The sequence below is a fragment of the Phaenicophaeus curvirostris genome, chromosome 10 (genome assembly GCF_032191515.1).
Source record: "Phaenicophaeus curvirostris isolate KB17595 chromosome 10, BPBGC_Pcur_1.0, whole genome shotgun sequence".
NCBI lineage: Eukaryota > Metazoa > Chordata > Aves > Cuculiformes > Cuculidae > Phaenicophaeus > Phaenicophaeus curvirostris.
Window position 1 is genome coordinate 10,430,899 of NC_091401.1, and position 16,947 is coordinate 10,447,845.

The following is a 16,947-nucleotide window of genomic DNA, read 5'->3' on the forward strand; positions in this document are numbered from 1 at the left end:
TATTCTGTTCAATTTGTGTTCTTATTTGATTCCTGGAGCTTGTTTAAAATACTTCTGGCATGCTTACTGGGAGCTTTTCGTAGTAGGTTGCATCATTACAGTGTGACAAGACTGAATCTCAGCTAACAATCCTGAGCACTGATTTCTGGTGCCGTGCAGGTGTCTATGATGATATACATGGGCATTGTGCTGGTTATGGGAGCTAATGCTTTGCATAATACCCGTTTATGTGCCTGATTTCTTATGCTCTACAATAAAATGGAATTATTTAGCATTCTTTTTTTTTTCCTTACTCACTTTTCTTTGCTTCTATAGGCTCTTTCAGAGGAAGAGACAGTCATCAAGCATTGTGTGGCTTTACTGACAATGCCAGTGCTTGACTGTATTTTATTAGAGGCATTAGAATCTGAACTGAGCCTTAGTTATCTGCAGCTAGAATGTTTTAAACTCTTTCCTGGCAGACTTCTTGCTGACTGTGCTATAGATACAATAGATACTGAATTAACTTATAGGCTATTGTGTTCTTCAACTTGTGTTTATTTTTTCTTGTGGCTTTTTTTTTCCACCTGCAAATACCTTTTTACCAGATTCCATGCAATTAGAAACAGTAAAACTGGATTTGCTGGTTGTGGCCCTGTTGCTATGCTCTCTGTCTAGAAATACCAATCTAGCAGAGGATACAAGTTACCTCTCCTCACTGAGGAGCTGAGTGAGGCTTGATCTTGAAATACCTCTGTTTGTCAGGACCGCAGCTGGAATGTTGTGGTAGGCTTCAGTAAATAACTCCCAAAATACCTGTAGGTCTCTAGCAGTCACAAAGTAAATCCAAAAGCAGCAATATAAAACCATCCTATTGATTATTTTTAAAAAATAATTGTGTGCTCTTATTAATTATTCTGTCTCAAAAACCTTTTCCCAGTAAACTCTCAAGAGTAAGAACTTCTTGCTTATATAGCTTGATTTTTTTTCCTGAATTACTGTGTATCTCTGTGCTAGTTGAATAAATCTGATGAGAGAAAGAAGCTGGTTTAAAAGCACCATAATTAAGTTACTTCTGTAATCTTGTGGATACTGCTGCTTATCTGTGAAACTGGCATTGCCATTGCTCATGATGAGAGTTAAAATACTTAAGTATTCTATCAACCATTGAGTTTTACTAGTTAGTGTGGTTTTCCATAACGTTGACTAATACAGGTTCTCCTAAGTTGCATGTTTGTTTTGTCTTGTCTCCTTTAAAATAATTACAGGAGTCTGCCAGAAAAGCAGTGGGTTGTCATAGAATTGTATAGCAGTTTGGGTTGGAAGGGACCTTTGAAGGTCCAATAGGTCATCTGTATGCTATGTATACTGAAAACTGGTTGCTCTGCATGAAGGATCCAAACGTTCTAGAATTGTGATCCTTGTGTCTTTTAACTAAAAATTGTTTAAAGGTTATTGTTTAATCAAAAACTTAATACAAAAGCATTTTACACTTGCTTCTTGAGGCGTAGCTGTGAGTCTTCGTGCCACATGCCTTATGACTCTCTCTCTATTTTGTCTTTCAGTGAATGATAGTGTCTAGAAAGGGTATGTCCCTTCAGGAGAGAGGTGCCAATGTCCAACCGGCCTAATAACAATCCAGGGGGGTCACTGCGACGTTCACAGAGGAACACTGCTGGGGTCCAGCCACAAGACGACGCAGTAGGAAGAAGGTATGACTTGTTATCTATGAGTGTGTTTTCATGCATAAAAGCAAAATTGATATGATCTAATTAGAGAATGAAGCTTTCCACCGAGCAATCCAAGCACAGAAACTTGTGTAAAATCTTTTAGCCCCCAAAATACTTTTTGTAATATTATCATGTGGGATTAAAGCAGGGGGTAACTCCTCACCATCATGCATGTTCAGCTAGGATACCAGTAGTAGATATGTGGGGGAAAAACTGTGATCTGTGGAATAAAGCTCAGTTACAAATAGTAACAAATTCTATCCCCCTCATCCTTCCCTAGTAACAAAAATATGGAGTGAGGAGTACGGGGAGACTGGTGTGTGAAATATGGGAAAATGTGTCCCCATTAGAGAAGACTGAATAACTGGCACTTCTCTGTTCCCTTGCACTGCATGTTAATCCTATGCAGCTTTTGAATAACTCAAGAAAAGATTTGCCATCCTGTAATATGCTTGTAGTAGTGAACAAGGGGACCAGGTTGTATTTATTCTGTAAGTGGTTGCCTCTACAATGAGGAACAAAAAAAATTCTTTAAGCTTTTTGATGGATGCTGACTGTGCAGTTATTCTTATATCCTTTAAGGAATTAAGAGTCTTCATCTGAGTGAAGCCTGTATGGTTATGTCTTCCTTTATTCTTGTTAAAATATTAGTCTAACGAAGAAAGGCTGTGGTATCATGTTAGGCAGCTTCTGTCTGTATTCTGTTTCATCAGAGGTCTTCCTGGTGCAGTTGTTTGAATATGTATATTTTGGGCTTGGATAGTTTGGTATAAAAGTATTAAAATACTCTGGGTCAGTGGCAGAAAATTAATTTTTTACTCTTGAAGGCATTGCGCTATAATGTGTGATGAAGACAAGGTGTGTGTCTTAATAGTCTTAACTGAGAACAAGGTTACTGTTGAATGGATGAAGGAGGCTGGCTGTTCTGAGAAACCTTGGGAAAGGCTATGGTTGAATCTGCAGAATGGAGCTTCGCTTCTAAGCTAGTCTCTACTGCAAAAATGTAAAACCAGATGATAAATAAGACTTCTGTCCTGGGCTTCTGAAATATGAGGAGGGGGAAGTTGCCTTATGTAGCCGATTATTTTGCAAGCTAGAATTGTTTTCAAATACTCCTTCAACTGAAGCACAGTGAGACCTTCATTCCATTATGTTGTCTCTACATCTGAATGGATGTGTTAGGTATTGCCTTATCAACTCTTTCCTTTTACGCTGAATTTGTTCTGGGGTGAATAACCAGCTCTCTGAAATAATGAACTAGAGGCAAGCTGTTTGGGCAGGGAAGAGGTGGTTCTTCTGATATCTACTGTGTACTCAGATTTTGTTGAAGAGTAGAGCTGCTAGGAAGCAGCTTTACAGCAAGTCAGACAAATTAAAGAATTATAGGAGTAGCACTATTTTCCTATAATAAAGTTAGTAATCCAATGAATTGTGATCTGTTACTTATGCTATCACACAATGATTCAAGATGCATCTTGTCTTAAATGACTGGACTTCTTCCCTTCACCCCCAAATCTGTGTCAGACTTACGTGAGTATGAGTGTATACGCTCCTGAACTACATTAGACCTTTATTATAACCAAAGCTCTTTGCTTAAGTAAAGAGGATGGAAGCTTACATTCCTCTTTGAAAATGTGGCTTCTTTAGAACAGGACCTCCTCTGCCTTTCCATCTATGAAGAAGCATTTTTTTTTTTTTATTGACAAAGCATATAAAAGGCCTGGATAAAGTATGATGGTTAACATAAACTTCATGACAAATTCTGTTTCTCTTAGTGTCTTTTATATTCCACTTGAAAATGTTGGGCAGAGATGGCTCTTATACAAGGAACCATGTAAGACACCTCTTTGAGGTTCTTGAAAGATTTGCACATGAAGCAGAAAGAGACAGGCTCTTGGGTAACAGTTGCTTTTTAGCTGGTTGCTTCTCCTTAGACACAGATTGTGTTCAATTTTGGGCCCCTCACTATAAAGAGGACATTGAGAGACTGGAACACATCCAGCGAAGGGCAATGAAGCTGGTGAAGGGGGTGGAGAACAAGCCTTGGGAGAGGCAAATGAGGGAACTGGGGCTGTTTAGCCTGGAGAAAAGGAGGCTGAGAGGAGACCTCATCACTGTCTACAACTCTCTGAAAGAAGGTTGTAGCAAGGTGGGTGTTGGTCTCTTCTCCCAAGTGACAGGCAACCGGATGAGAGGGAATGGCTTCAAGTTGTGCCAGGGGAGGTTCAGATTAGACATTAGGAGAGATTTCTTCACCAAAAGGGTTCTCGAGCACTGGCAGAGGCTGGCCAGGGAGGTGGTTGAGTCCCCATCCTTGGGGATATTTAAAAGCTGGGTGGATGAGGTGCTCAGGGATCTGGTTTAGTATTGGACAGGTGCAGTTGAACTCTATCTCAAAAGTCTTTTCCCTTTTCCAACCAAACCTGTGATCCTGTGATGAATCTTAGGACTCGTTCTTCTGTGCATCTAGGATGCAGTGGGTCAGTATGTTCTAGTTCTGCTGCTAAACAGTGCATAGGAGGGTTTAGAGTTCAGCTTGATGTACCTTCTTTGTTTTGCTTTGCTGTACTCTGGTGGCACACATTGCTTTGGCTGCTGTATTGAAGAAACAAACCAACAAACCAAAACCAAAAGAACCCCACAAACAAAAAGCCCCCAGAACCAAACACACTTTGTCTTGAATTAGTTTTCTTGGGACACTTGATACTAATTTATTTCCAGTCTCTCTGATTTGTCATCTGTGAAGTGACACTCTTCAATTTTATCTGTTAAATCATGTAGATTGAATGAACAAACTGTGGAAAGAGCAATTTCGGCAGTGTGCTCATATTGTGCATGTAACTGTGAACTTAGGATGCATCTATGTTAGTGTTCTAGTTGGCGTTGGAAATGTTCTTTGGAAGCAAATCTGTTGTCTTCACTTGCTGTGTTTTGGCTAACATCATGCAGTGGTCTTGAAGCACTTGAGTTATATCCACGTGTTTCTTAAAAAACCCCAATACACGAATATAAAAAACCTCCCCCAAACCCTGCACAACAAAACCTCTAGTTTTGTGGAGTGAACTAAGCAGTAAAGTGGGTCTGTAGGGGGTTGTTGCTTCATGCCTAAAATTAGCCACAAAATTTGTAAGCAAACTGAAGGGCCACACCTTCTAAAGTGTTGGTGGAAGTTACTTCACTTTGGTCATAGGTACACAATCATAACCCTTCAAGCAAGGACAAGTCTCTAATGCCTGAACTTGTGTACTTGATTGTTTGCTTTGTATAAATAGGTTTCTAAGTGCTGGAAATGCAATAGCTTTTTTCTTAAAGCTTTCTTGGGGCGAAGGTACATGTGTTCTCAAAATACCAGTTAAGTGACAGAAGCTTGATCCTTTTGTGCAGATTGTGGCTTGTACTGGAATTTCAGACTCTGATGTGAAGTTTGCTAATCTAATGTTAATGTATCACCATTGTTAGTGTAGCCACATGGCTTTGTGATACGCCTTAACTTGGCCTCTGACTCTGACAGAGTGAAAGCTATGACAGGCTTCTGTTGAGGAAGGTGTTAAAAAGGAGAGGCTGGAGAATGGAATCCCTCCCAGGCTGAAATGCTAATGTATGCATTCTATAGTCTCTGACCCTTCTGCAGCTTAAAGGCCTTTTGTTGAAACTTTATTAATTTAACTTGGTGGGTGGCTACTGCTCGCTTGCATGAAGGCTTTGGAAATTCCAAACTCCTTTCTGATGTCGTATGTAAAATAGAAATAAAGTATTTTCCTTTGATATCAAATACTGACGGATTTGGCTTAACCTGGTAGCAACAACGCAAACACGCTTCCTTCTGGACTGGACTTATTTGATGTCACCCTAATAACATCAATACTTGCAGTCAAAATAAGCCTGTGATGTGTTTTCTGCTGGAGTTTTACTAGCAATTTCACACTGAACACAGTAACTTGAAAAGAACATTGAGTGTTTGTTTTTTACAGTGGTGCTAGGTTCTTAGACAACACAGAAAGATTGTTGTAGCATGAATTGGAAGTGAACTTGGGATCTACAATGAGTGTTTTTTCCAAAAATAGGCAAGGGATGTGTGTTTGGAAACCTGGTGGCCTGTTTTCCCTTCATGTATGTGCAATAACAAAACTGGCTTTGGTGAAGTTTGGCTAATCTTGATGATTCACTTTGGTAGTAGTGATGTTAAAATAACTTTGTGCTTTGGATGACTTCCTGCTCTTGTGGATATTACAGTTCTTATTGCCTTTGCTACCAGACTGGAAAGTATTCAGTGTTATCCACTGAATGTAGCTTTCCTGCTAAGATGGCACCTTCCTAGCTGTACAGCATGAACCCCTATCTGAAGTATCTCTTCCTGCATTTTCCATTGAATCATAGAATGAGTTGGAAGGGACCTAAAAGATCATCTAATTCCAACCCCCTGCCATGGGCAGGGACACCTCCCACTAGATCAGGCTGCTCAAGGCCCCATCCAACCTGGCCTTGAACAACTCCAGGAATGGGGCAGCCACAACTTCCCTGAGCAACCTGTGCCAGTGCCCCACCACCTTCATTGTGTAGAATTTCCACCTTATGCATAGTCTAAATCTCTCCCCTCCATTTTAAAGCCATTCCCCTTAGTCCTATCACTACATGCCTTCGTAAAAAGTCCCTCCCCAGCTTTGTATGCCCCTTTCTGGTACTGGAAGGCCCTTATAAGATCTTGTCAGAGCCTGTCCTTGTATAAGAGGTGCTCCTGTCCTCTGACTGTCCCTGTCGCCCTCCTCTGGACCCGTTCCAACAGGGAAGGATGACTCTTTGCAGGTTTTTGAGGAAGTAATAATGGTACTAAAGCTTCCCTTTGCAGCAGTAAACCGAAGAGGCGTGGGAAGCAGATGCATTAATGAGAGCACTCTTTAAATGGGGGCAGGAGGAGGGGGTGGAAGGTATGTACTGTCACTTTATAGATTCTGCATCTGCATTGTCACCATGCATGTTGAAGGATTGTGCCCTTGTGGCTTTGGTTCCCAGTGATGCCATAATGTTTACTTTGCATGGGAGCAATTTGGAAGTGATATTGTGAGGCTCACAATAAGATCTTTCCTGAAAGTGATGTATTTGTCTATTCCTTTCAGTTGTAAGCAATGTTTCAGTAGATTGAAATGGAGTAATGGAAGTGTTCCTTTGAACTAGAACTATCTACTCCTGCTGCAAACTGGCATGAAATGCAAGTGGCACTTATCTTTTAATCTGTGTTATATAATATATACGTGTTCTTCTGCATTTGGAATTGAAGGCTAAGTGAGAAAGAAGGGATCGTTGTTAGCTGCATACAGACATTAGTATAAGTCAGAACCTGAGAAACACTTTTAGCCTTACCTCCTTCAAATACTAATGCAAAAGGAATTATTTTCCCAGTTATACTACTCTCATTCTGAACAGAAGTTGGGTTTGGGCTAGTTTTAATAGTATAACAGCTGTTAATGCCTTACCTGAGACTTGTGTAAACACTAAATTTCATGTTTAAATTGGTGGGGAAGGCAGGTGGAATATTTCTGAGGAGAGACTATTTTTTTTTACACAGCTTCTTTCATCTATGCTATTGCTTCTTTTTATCTCACTTATGACAGAAGTAAAAGGGTATTTAGTTTTGCAGACTTGATATTTGAAGCGTTTAATGCCTAACTGTCAGCTGCTGAGAACATGACTTAGATGAAACACTTTGTTTATTAAATAACTTCAAAAGGTATTTTTTTTTTTTTTAATAAGCAGGGAATCAGTCTGAGGACAAGTTCCAATTGGTTCTTTCTTATGTCTTTGCTAAGGCTAAGGGTTGTGAGTTTCCAGGAGATGGTTTATATGAACACTGCAAACTGGTCCGTTGCTTGTCAATTGCTCTTCCTGTGCTTCTCTGAACTGAGCATCTGCGTGTGAATTGCAATTTGTATCAGCAGACAGCTTTGACCACTAGAGTGAAACCTTGGAATGGGTTATGAAACTGTATTTAAATTGTGGGGAACACCTTGCCTTCTCCCTCCTCCCCCCCTCCCCCCTCAAAAAAAATCCTTCTGAATGAATGTTGCATTAATGGAAAATAACAAAGAGCTTGTAGCTGGCTGAGTTATGAGTTAAAAACCTTGACTTATGGGTAGAAGTAGAGGTAGCTTATGATCTTTATGACTCAGTTATCCAGCTGTCCATCTGCCTTTCATAGCTTCTTTATGCTTTTTATTTATAGCTCTGAGTGTTGTTACTACCTTTGCATGTAAGTTAACTTTGAATGAGACCTTAAGCAAGTTGTCACAACCTTAATAGAAATTGGGACATTGATACTTGTTAGCTGGTGTATAGTTAAAATTCTTTTAACTTAATCCTGCAGCCTGTAAACTGTCAGTCTGTTTGCCATGGTATACATCTTAGAGGAGGGGAGTTAATATCGTGTTCCTTTTAACTGACGTGCTACTGCGTGTACAATTGCTGTTGTCTTGTGTACTTTCTCTTTACAGCGTGTGCAAGGTGGATGGTGAAACTCAAAGAATAAGAAATGAGAGTACCAGTGGGTCTTTAAAAATAACTTTTAAAAAACGTCCTCATCAATTTTGACACCCCATTCATTGTTTCCATTGTAACCTTCTTGCTCTGGTGGTGGGCATTACTTCTAGTGGTAGTTTGGATAAGGAAGTGCAAATAGTCTGTTTGTTACATTACACACGGTAATGAGGACATGGCCGTAGCTTTTTTGTCCACATAAATTGTGCATTGGTATAAAACTGTTTGTAAAACACTAGCTGTCTGCTGATACACACTGTAATTCACATGCAGGTGCTCAGTTCAGTAGACTATGTGCTGTCTAGGTGCATTCATCAGTTTGAATAACTGCCTAAATAAGAATACTTGGGAAGAAAACAGAGGAAGGGAAGTTATCAAGAAAAACCATCATATTACTGAAGCTCTAGCATTTCCACTGTAAGCGAATTATCGTGTGATTATCACTTAGGTGATTAGACTTGATACTTTTTTCCTACTTGGGTTTATGTTTGTTTCAGTTTGTGTGATCTGTAAGAGGACAGTGAAACATTCTGGTCAATGGTAGACTTAGTCCTGCCTTTGTTACTAGATTTCTGGCATCTGGTTGGTGAAAGCTATTTGTAAGCTTGTAGAATTCTTACACCTCTTTCATTTACTCTTGTGGCCTTAACTTCTTAATGTTTGGGGTCATGGGTTGGAGCAAGACACTTAAATCTGAAGTCTGTGTTTCTTCCCTTTTCCCTCAGGTGATTCAAAGACATTTGCATAGCTCAGCTCAAAGGACTAGATAACCTGGGTTAATAGCATATGGATATCTAGGCAGCAGTTGTGTAACTTCGAAACACTGAAATATTCAGAGTCACTACTAGGCTAGTTTGAGGCTTCATGAAGGTTGATGGTGCTTGGGGTGTGTAACCGAGTGTTCCTGGTGACTGCTGCGTCAAAAGTGTGTTTTTGTCCAGGGAACTACAAGTGAGATGTCTCTTGCCTTAGCAAGTGTTTATACTGGGCAGTTTAAAATGTTGATGAGCTGTTTCTTCAGTGTCTTGCAGATGGCAATTCTGATTTGGTATTGGAAATAAACATGGAATGTGTAAAGCTGTAACTTTGGGGTTTTTTGTTTTTTGTTTTTTATTTTTCCTATGGTATACTGTGGCCTTTGTCCTCCAGTCAGAGCTTGTTTAATGAACTTTTTTTTTGCAGCTGAGGGCTGCTTGGAAGACCTTGTAGCTTATCTATGTGCAACTCATTTCTTTTTTTGACATCCCGGATTTCTTGTCTCATCTGACTGCCTTTATTGGTAGCATCCATTTCTTTATTCCTCTTTCCTCAATACTTTGAATTGGTGGATCTGCAGCCAGAGGATAATTGGCAGGGTTGAGCTTTCCTACCAAGTAGAACTGGTTGCATTCCAATTCCAAGCATTTGATTTTTTTTTCAAGCTGAAGAGCAGGGAGTCAAGCTTGTAAACAGTTGTAACTTGTTAAAGTCTAGATGCATGGGATCTTGAGCTGGATGAGTATGTAACTACTTCTGAGAAGAGGTCTTTGACAGGTGCTTTAGTCTTGTGTCTTATTGTGGGAACCTAAGGTGTAAGTGAATAATTCAGTAGCCTTGCACAGCAGAAAAAAATTGGGTTTATCTGCTTAGCTCATGTATGAGCATGTTTTATTCATTTAAAATGACTAAATTATGTGCTTTACAAAACAGTTACCCTGGTAGAAATTTGTAACTGCACCAGCAGATTCTTTTGAAATACTATGTTAATGTTGATACGGTAAGGTTGGAAGCTGTAAACAAATATTTGTAAATGGTCCAAAAATAAATAATAATTCCACCTATGGGCTTATAGCTGTATCTTGGTATCCTGATAGCTTTCTGTTTTGACTTTCTGCTGACAGGTCACATTTAGGGCAGGCAAAACATAAGGCTCATAGCCCTCCTGAGAGTAGAAAATCTATTTCAAAGACACCCAAAGTGCAGTCTAATACTACTTCTGAGCAGTCCAAGGGACACTTATCTAAAAGGTAATTGTACTTCATATTCCTATGTTAACCAGTGTTGTTTGTGCTTCACAATTGTATGTAATATACCTTGTTATACAGAGTTCTTGGAAAATGTATGACTAATCAGTTTTGACTAATGTAGGTATTGTATTTGGTGGATATATTTCAGTGGTTTGTATTCTGTTTGTGTTTTGTTTTTCAAATTCACCAACTAATAGCATTCCATCAGTGATGGGGAGAAAAGAATTTCTGTGTAACTAGTTCTGAAGTGTTAGATATCTCTTCTCTTTTCCTGCTTCATGCTGGGGGAAGATTGTGAAAGGTGTTCTGAGCAGTGTCCCGTATTAATTGATACGTAGCCATCTAAAGTATTCCTGTCTTCAGTATAACCACTGCAGCCCTGTTTTGTCTGCTTTTCATAGGCTTCTGCTACATACACACTGTAACAGTTTTCTATTGTGTAGAAAATTTTGCCATTTTTTGTGATTCATTACTTCAATTTCAAGATAGATGTGAGCCTGTCCTTACATTAAGAGCCTTTCTTGAACTAGAGGCTGGTTCTGACTAGTTATGCATTACTGCATGTACCTTACTTTCTTGTGGAACTCATTCTCAAACATTCAGCTTCATGGCTTGTATTTTTTTGAATTTTTTAATCAGTTTGACATAGCTTTAAAAAAAAAAAATCAGGTAGTAAAATTTATCCAAGTTACCTTATATCTTCCTCTGTAGAAAAAGTGTGCCATGTTTTTTATTTTGCAATTTATTTTAGCTTTCATGTTTGCAAATATTTGCAATGTGACTGTTCTTATAGAAGTGTGGTTGTTTTTTTTTTCTTGTTTCAGTGTATTTCTTGTGGTTTCCTTTATTAGAGTTTGCTGACATTTATCTTGCAAAACTTTTGCAACTGTGAAGTTTCTTGAGTTCAACACTAACATTGTCCCTGCTTGCTTCTACAGAGGCTGTAGCTCATCTGCTGTTTCAGTACCACAAGAAGAAAATCCAGAGAGAGTCAACACTTCAGAAAAGCAAAAAACGGGGCAAGTGCCTAAGAAAGACAATTCTCGAGGAGTTAAACGCAGTGCTAGTCCAGATTACAGGAGGACCAATTCTCCTAGCTCTGCTAAGAAACCCAAAGCACTTCTACACACTGAAACTCCTTTGGAAACTAGCAAGCCACATACTAAATCAAAAAGAAGACACTCAGAGCAAGAACAGCCGAAATCTACACAATTGCCATCAACAAGCAAGGCTCACACCAGAAAGGGTGGAGCTGCTGGTAGCTCCCGAAGTCAGAAAAGGAAAAGGACAGAGGTTCTGTCTTGTATAAAGAGTGGTTCAGCAGTTGAATCAACTGGCGCTGAAGAGAAGTCAGCAAAACTCTCCAAGCTGGCTTCAAAATCGGTGACCTCAGCCAAAGCTGGGTGTAGCACCATCACTGATTCTTCTTCTTCAGCTTCAACATCCTCCTCCTCTTCTGCTGTTGCTTCTGCTTCTTCTACTGTTCCTCAGGGTGCCAGAGTGAAACAGGGAAAGGACCAGAATAAGGCTAGACGTTCCCGGTCTGCATCCAGCCCCAGTCCAAGAAGGAGTAGCAGGGACAAAGAACAGAGTAAAACAGGTGGCTCTTCAAAGTTTGATTGGGCTGCTCGATTCAGCCCAAAAGTCAGTCTCCCTAAAACAAAACTGTCTCTACCAGGCTCTTCCAAGTCAGAGACATCAAAACCTGGACCTTCAGGACTACAGGCTAAGCTAGCAAGTAAGTTGTTCTTTTGTAGAAGAATAAGCATGTATGTTTTAAAATCAAGTTTCTAAACAAATGCTTGTATTGTTTTCACTCTTACTGATACTATTTACAGCTAAAGCAAGTGACTTAAGCTTACAGAAAGCAGACTGTACTTAAGTTGCTTCTGTCTTGTAAATCAATTTTAAAAATAAAATGTATGTGAAATAGTTGGAAGTTGTGATAGGGACATGTATGTTATAAAATTCTCCTGATTATTTTCCTCCTGGGAGAACTTCTCGTTTTCTTAAGCTTTCTGTCCCAAAGTGGGATTGGGCAATCCTGAAAAAAAACTACATATGTGGTTTCTTGTTTCAAGCCCACTTTCCTGATTTTTCTTTACTATGAGAGCCTCTGTTACTTTAAGAGCAGCAGTCTTTTAAACCTAGTGTGTCTCATGCCTGGGATGTTAGTCACTTCATCTCTTAAATTGTTCTTACAGAATATGTCTTTTGTTGTGCTGCATTTGAATAGTAGGTACTGTTCTTGGACATTGTCACTAAGAAATACAGGCTGCCTGCAAGCAGAGCTCCTGCTTGCCAGTGTGCAAATATGCTTGTAGCTTTGTTGCCTTGAACAAAATGCTTCTGAAATATGTTATGCTGCCTTTGTGTACTCCATGATTTACTTACAGCACATGTTCTCTAAAACTTGGTGTAAGAAGTTGTATTCCTGAGCTTGCTTACTGTTGTTCCTTTACCTAGCTGAAATCATAAGCAGCCTGTCTCAACTGGAGCATCTCTATAGCTAATACTAATGCAGGAAGTATGTGGAATAAACAAGAGCAACTGGATGTCTTCCTGTGTAATCAAAATAGATTTAATTGACCTAATAGGCTTGTTTTGGATAACCTGCATGACTGGAGTATTGATTCTGGAATGATGTAACCTAATTGAGAAAGAATGGCAATGGGGAAGGGTAGAGGAGTTACTTTTCTTATAGCAAGGTTTTATCTACCTTCTTCATGGTTCAAGACTTACTGGGTGATGAATTCTAGGGTAAAACACCGGGTGGAGTGAGGAGGGAGTAGGTAAGAATTGGGCAAGAATGGGACTACCCAACAAGTACCTCCAACAAGGGAACAATGAGAAGGTGAAGGCAGAGTGATTTATGTGACAAGTTAAAAAACTTTTATCAAGGAGTGAAAAGAACAGTAGTGGGATACAATGATGTGAGGAAGGAAGATGTTGAGTAGCTTGAAAAACAGCCTTGAGAATATGAGCCTAAACTGTCTCCACAAAGAATGTAATAAGAAAGCCAGCTTGACTAGCTTTATCTTTTCTATGACCAGAAAGTAATCTTTTGCATACAGGTAAGCTGAAATTGAACTAATATCCAGGTATATGTCAAAACCTGAAGTTAGTAATGACTTCAGATATATGTGTACATACAGAAAGTCACTGGTAAGGGGCACAAAGCATGGTGAGAGACTTGAAGACTTTATAGAGGTTAAAGTTACTTTCTCTAAATGGTATCCCAATTTGAGGAGGGGAAAAAGTATCAACAGGTGCTACTAGGAAGTCTGAAATGTCTAATGTCTCTTTATTTTCCTGTGGATTATGGCAAAACTTACTCCAATGGTTGTTATTTCATTGCTCAGAGTAAGTCATTATACTGAATATCCTTTGGTAAGAAACCTGCCTGGAATAGATGAGAAGTGTTAAATTTGATGATATTTTCAAATAGTCTCAGCTTTTCAAATAGTGTATTAGAGCTCTTTGGCAACACATGGAAGAAACGTTGGAATCAATAGTAACTATTGTTAGCCCTGGTTTAAAAAAAGCAAAAATAACTTGTCTGTTGTGCAGCTTCACTAACTGAAATATTGGGACAATTTTAAAATATTTTAACAAAATAAGCATTTTCGAAGATGCTGAGAAATGTCGAAACACTAAGGAAACAAAGCTCTGGGGTAGGTTTTTAAGAAAGAATGGGCAAGTTTAGACTTATGTTCTGTAGCAGGCTAGTACTCTTAGAGGATGAGGGAGCAGAAGTGGGTGACTGACACAAATGTTAACAGCTGAAAGTCTTCTAAAGCAGTAAGGCAAAAAGTGGTCTGATTAAATCATTGAGTGTTACACCCCTCTGCCTGGAATCATTTCCTTAGAAGCCATAGTTGTGGTGTGTAGAAAGTGAAAGCTAAAACTCAGTAGGCATGTATAGGGGTATAATAGGAAACAGATGTTTGAAGTCTGAAACAGGGCTTAGAACTAGTGAGAGATAAAAGGAAAGCAAACATGCAAACAGAACTCTAAGGACATGCAAAAACTTCAGGCAAAATGGTGGAGGGGAGAGGTTCTAGGAAGAAAAGTGGGAGGATAGGGGAGGTTGTTCTGGCAGACATGGTCAGTTGTGTCTGTGGAAAAGCACATTTCTGGATGTTGCTGTTTAGGAATTAGTTGGTATTTGTGGTCTTTGAAGGGAAAAACTAGAAGAGGTAAGCTTGCTTAATGTGCTGAAGAGAAGAACAGAAGTGTGGTTGCTGTCTTTGCAAAAGCTCTTTACAGATTGGAGGGGAATAGTGAGGTGTCTTGCCCATCGTCCCTGAATAATGAATAGGTGTTAAATGCAGCCAAGGTGACTTTCAGTGTCTTTAGTTACGCAGCAGTCTGTAACTGAGCAGTGATGTTGGTGACTAACACCTGTAGAATTTTTTGGAAGAATGAAAACAGGCTAGACTAAAGTTTTTCACTTCTATTTTTGTAGCTAAATATTTTTTTGATGGGTGGGAGGAGGCAAGCTTCTTGGTTTGCTGTCTTGATTTGACCATTTTCCCATCCCTTTCAAGCACTGTATTTTGTAGGGGCTTTTAAAATATTGTGAATTGGGTTGTCTCACTGATGATGCCCTGACATAAACACAGGCCTAATCAAGTCTCAGTTATTAGGGAAATCTCTACTGCCCTTTGGGTAATGTCCTGTAGCACTTAAGTAGGAAGAAGCTGGCAACGATGGCTGGGAAAGTGCTGAGAGAACGAGTAACTTAGTGTAGCTGGACCTGACCAAGAAGTCCCTGCCTAATAGTTAAGATTTTTGGGGTTGGAGGGGTTATTGGGTTGCACTGAGAAGCCACATGATGGTAAAATGGAGCGTGAATCGTGTTTATCACCTGACTTGAAGGGATTTGGCAACAGTGAAGGAGAAAAGAGTCTGCAAATAGCTCTGAGTTTCAGTTTATTTGGGGTTGTGGGTGATTGTGCTGGATGCTTGGGAGTCATTAGAGCTTTGGAGTTGTGGACTTGGGATTGAGGAAATAAACCAAGTGTCTTAAAACTTGCTGTCTTATTTGTGGTGATGGGCTGTGTGGCACTGTAGCCAAGAGCTAGGGAAGCCTGAGCTGGTACTGAGGAAGGGGAATAGTGGAGCACTGCAATGACAGGGGGTTGTCTTGCCTTCCCCTGCCACAGCTTTTTTCACCATTTTTACTGTGTGAGGAGAGCAGTTAAACACAGGAGCCAATCTGAAGTCTAATCTTCCAGTCCTAACAAGTCAAACTTTACTGAGCAGACCAAGAGTTTTCTGGGTTATGAACTGTGAAACTTTGACCAACTTTGTTTTAGCTTGGGTGATGTGCTCAGACTTGGATTAAGTGAATGCAGTACAGCTGCATTCAGAACTGGCTTCTTTCATGCAACAAAAAATGCCTTTGAAAAAGAGATGTGGACTAATAAACATGTTTAAATGTGAAGATGTTAGTAGGACTTTTTTGTTTGATTTCTATAAGGCTGTGCTGTTTCAGGTTTGGCCTGTTTGGGTCTATTTTCTATCAGAGTCATAAATGTGAGTGGCATGCAAGCAGGATGACGTCAGTGCATACACAATATACGTTTGCCATGAGGAAGCCTGTTCCTCTGCGTTAGTTCTGAATTTTGTCTGAAGTTTTTGTAGTTGCTGAGCATGAACTGCTTAAACCTAACTTTCTTTTGATTTGTTGGAAGTCTGTATCTGTTCATAACTTTTACTCGCCCTTTGAAACAGATCTTTACATGATAGCTTTATATTGTAGACACAGTGCTGAATGAATAGCTTCTGAGAGTGATCAACAAATTCCCCTGAAGCCCTTGCTATCTCTCTGTGGCAGCGTGACTGGTGCTTTCTTCAGTCATCATAGAGTCACAGGTTGGAAGAGACCCACCGGATCATCGAGTCCAACCATTCCTATCAAACACTAAACCATGCCCCTTAGCACCTCGTCCACCCGTGCCTTAAACACCTCCGGGGAAGGTGAATCAACCACCTCCCTGGGTAGCCTGTTCCAGTGCCCAATGACCCTTTCTGTGAAAAATTTTTTCCTAATGTCCAGCCTAAATCTCCCCTGGTGGAGCTTGAGGCCATTTCCTCTTGTCCTGTCCCCTGTCACTTGGGAGCATAGGCCATCATCCTCCTCTCTACAACCTCCTTTCAGGTAGTTATAGAGAGAGCAGTTGCAGGGCATCTCTAGTCCCATCTCTCAGAATACTGGTGGTGCCCTTTTTACCAGTGAAAGCTTGGGGCAGTTTGTCTCCTGCAGCTCAGCTGGGGGCCGCGCTGGCAGCATGCTAGGGAGATCAAATTTTCTTAATGGTGTGAGTGAAAGCAAGAAGGCTCAGTCCTATGCTGAAGAAATTAGCAGTCCTGAGCTTATGGCATTGGGAAGACTCAAAGGATTTGCAGAAGATGCAGGTGGTTAAGGTTGACTTTAAGAAGCCTTAAACAATGAACTTTGAGGGCAGAGTGGCATTGAACAGCCAGAAGGGAACAAATTCTGTTAAGTCTTTTGTTGCTTCCTTTTAAAACTTTGAAATTAATAGAGGGAGGTGGAAGCTGACATGTGCCCTGGTAGATACATCAGAGGTAGAGAAATAAAGACTTGGGAAGAGAAATGTACAAAAGATCTGACAAGTAGAATGTTCTTCCAGAGCAGCAGGAGAAAATGAGCTCAATTTTTCAGGGTGCTCAGCTGC

General features: G+C 40.0%; 1 protein-coding gene across 6 annotated transcripts in view; it reads left to right on the forward strand.

The window, feature by feature from the left end:
* TRIP12 (thyroid hormone receptor interactor 12) overlaps positions 1-16,947 on the forward strand; it is a 73,344-nt gene that overhangs the window by 20,951 nt on the left and 35,446 nt on the right. For 4 of the 6 annotated variants that reach the window (XM_069864905.1, XM_069864907.1, XM_069864908.1 and 1 more), the window contains exons 2-4: positions 1,545-1,691; positions 10,118-10,243; positions 11,182-11,981. In XM_069864905.1, coding sequence (XP_069721006.1) covers positions 1,594-1,691; positions 10,118-10,243; positions 11,182-11,981 — 1,024 coding nt within the window. In that variant the 5' untranslated portion in view covers positions 1,545-1,593. The remainder of the gene's footprint in view (positions 1-1,544; positions 1,692-10,117; positions 10,244-11,181; positions 11,982-16,947) is intronic. The other 2 variants (XM_069864909.1, XM_069864910.1) reach the window with 1 other exon arrangement.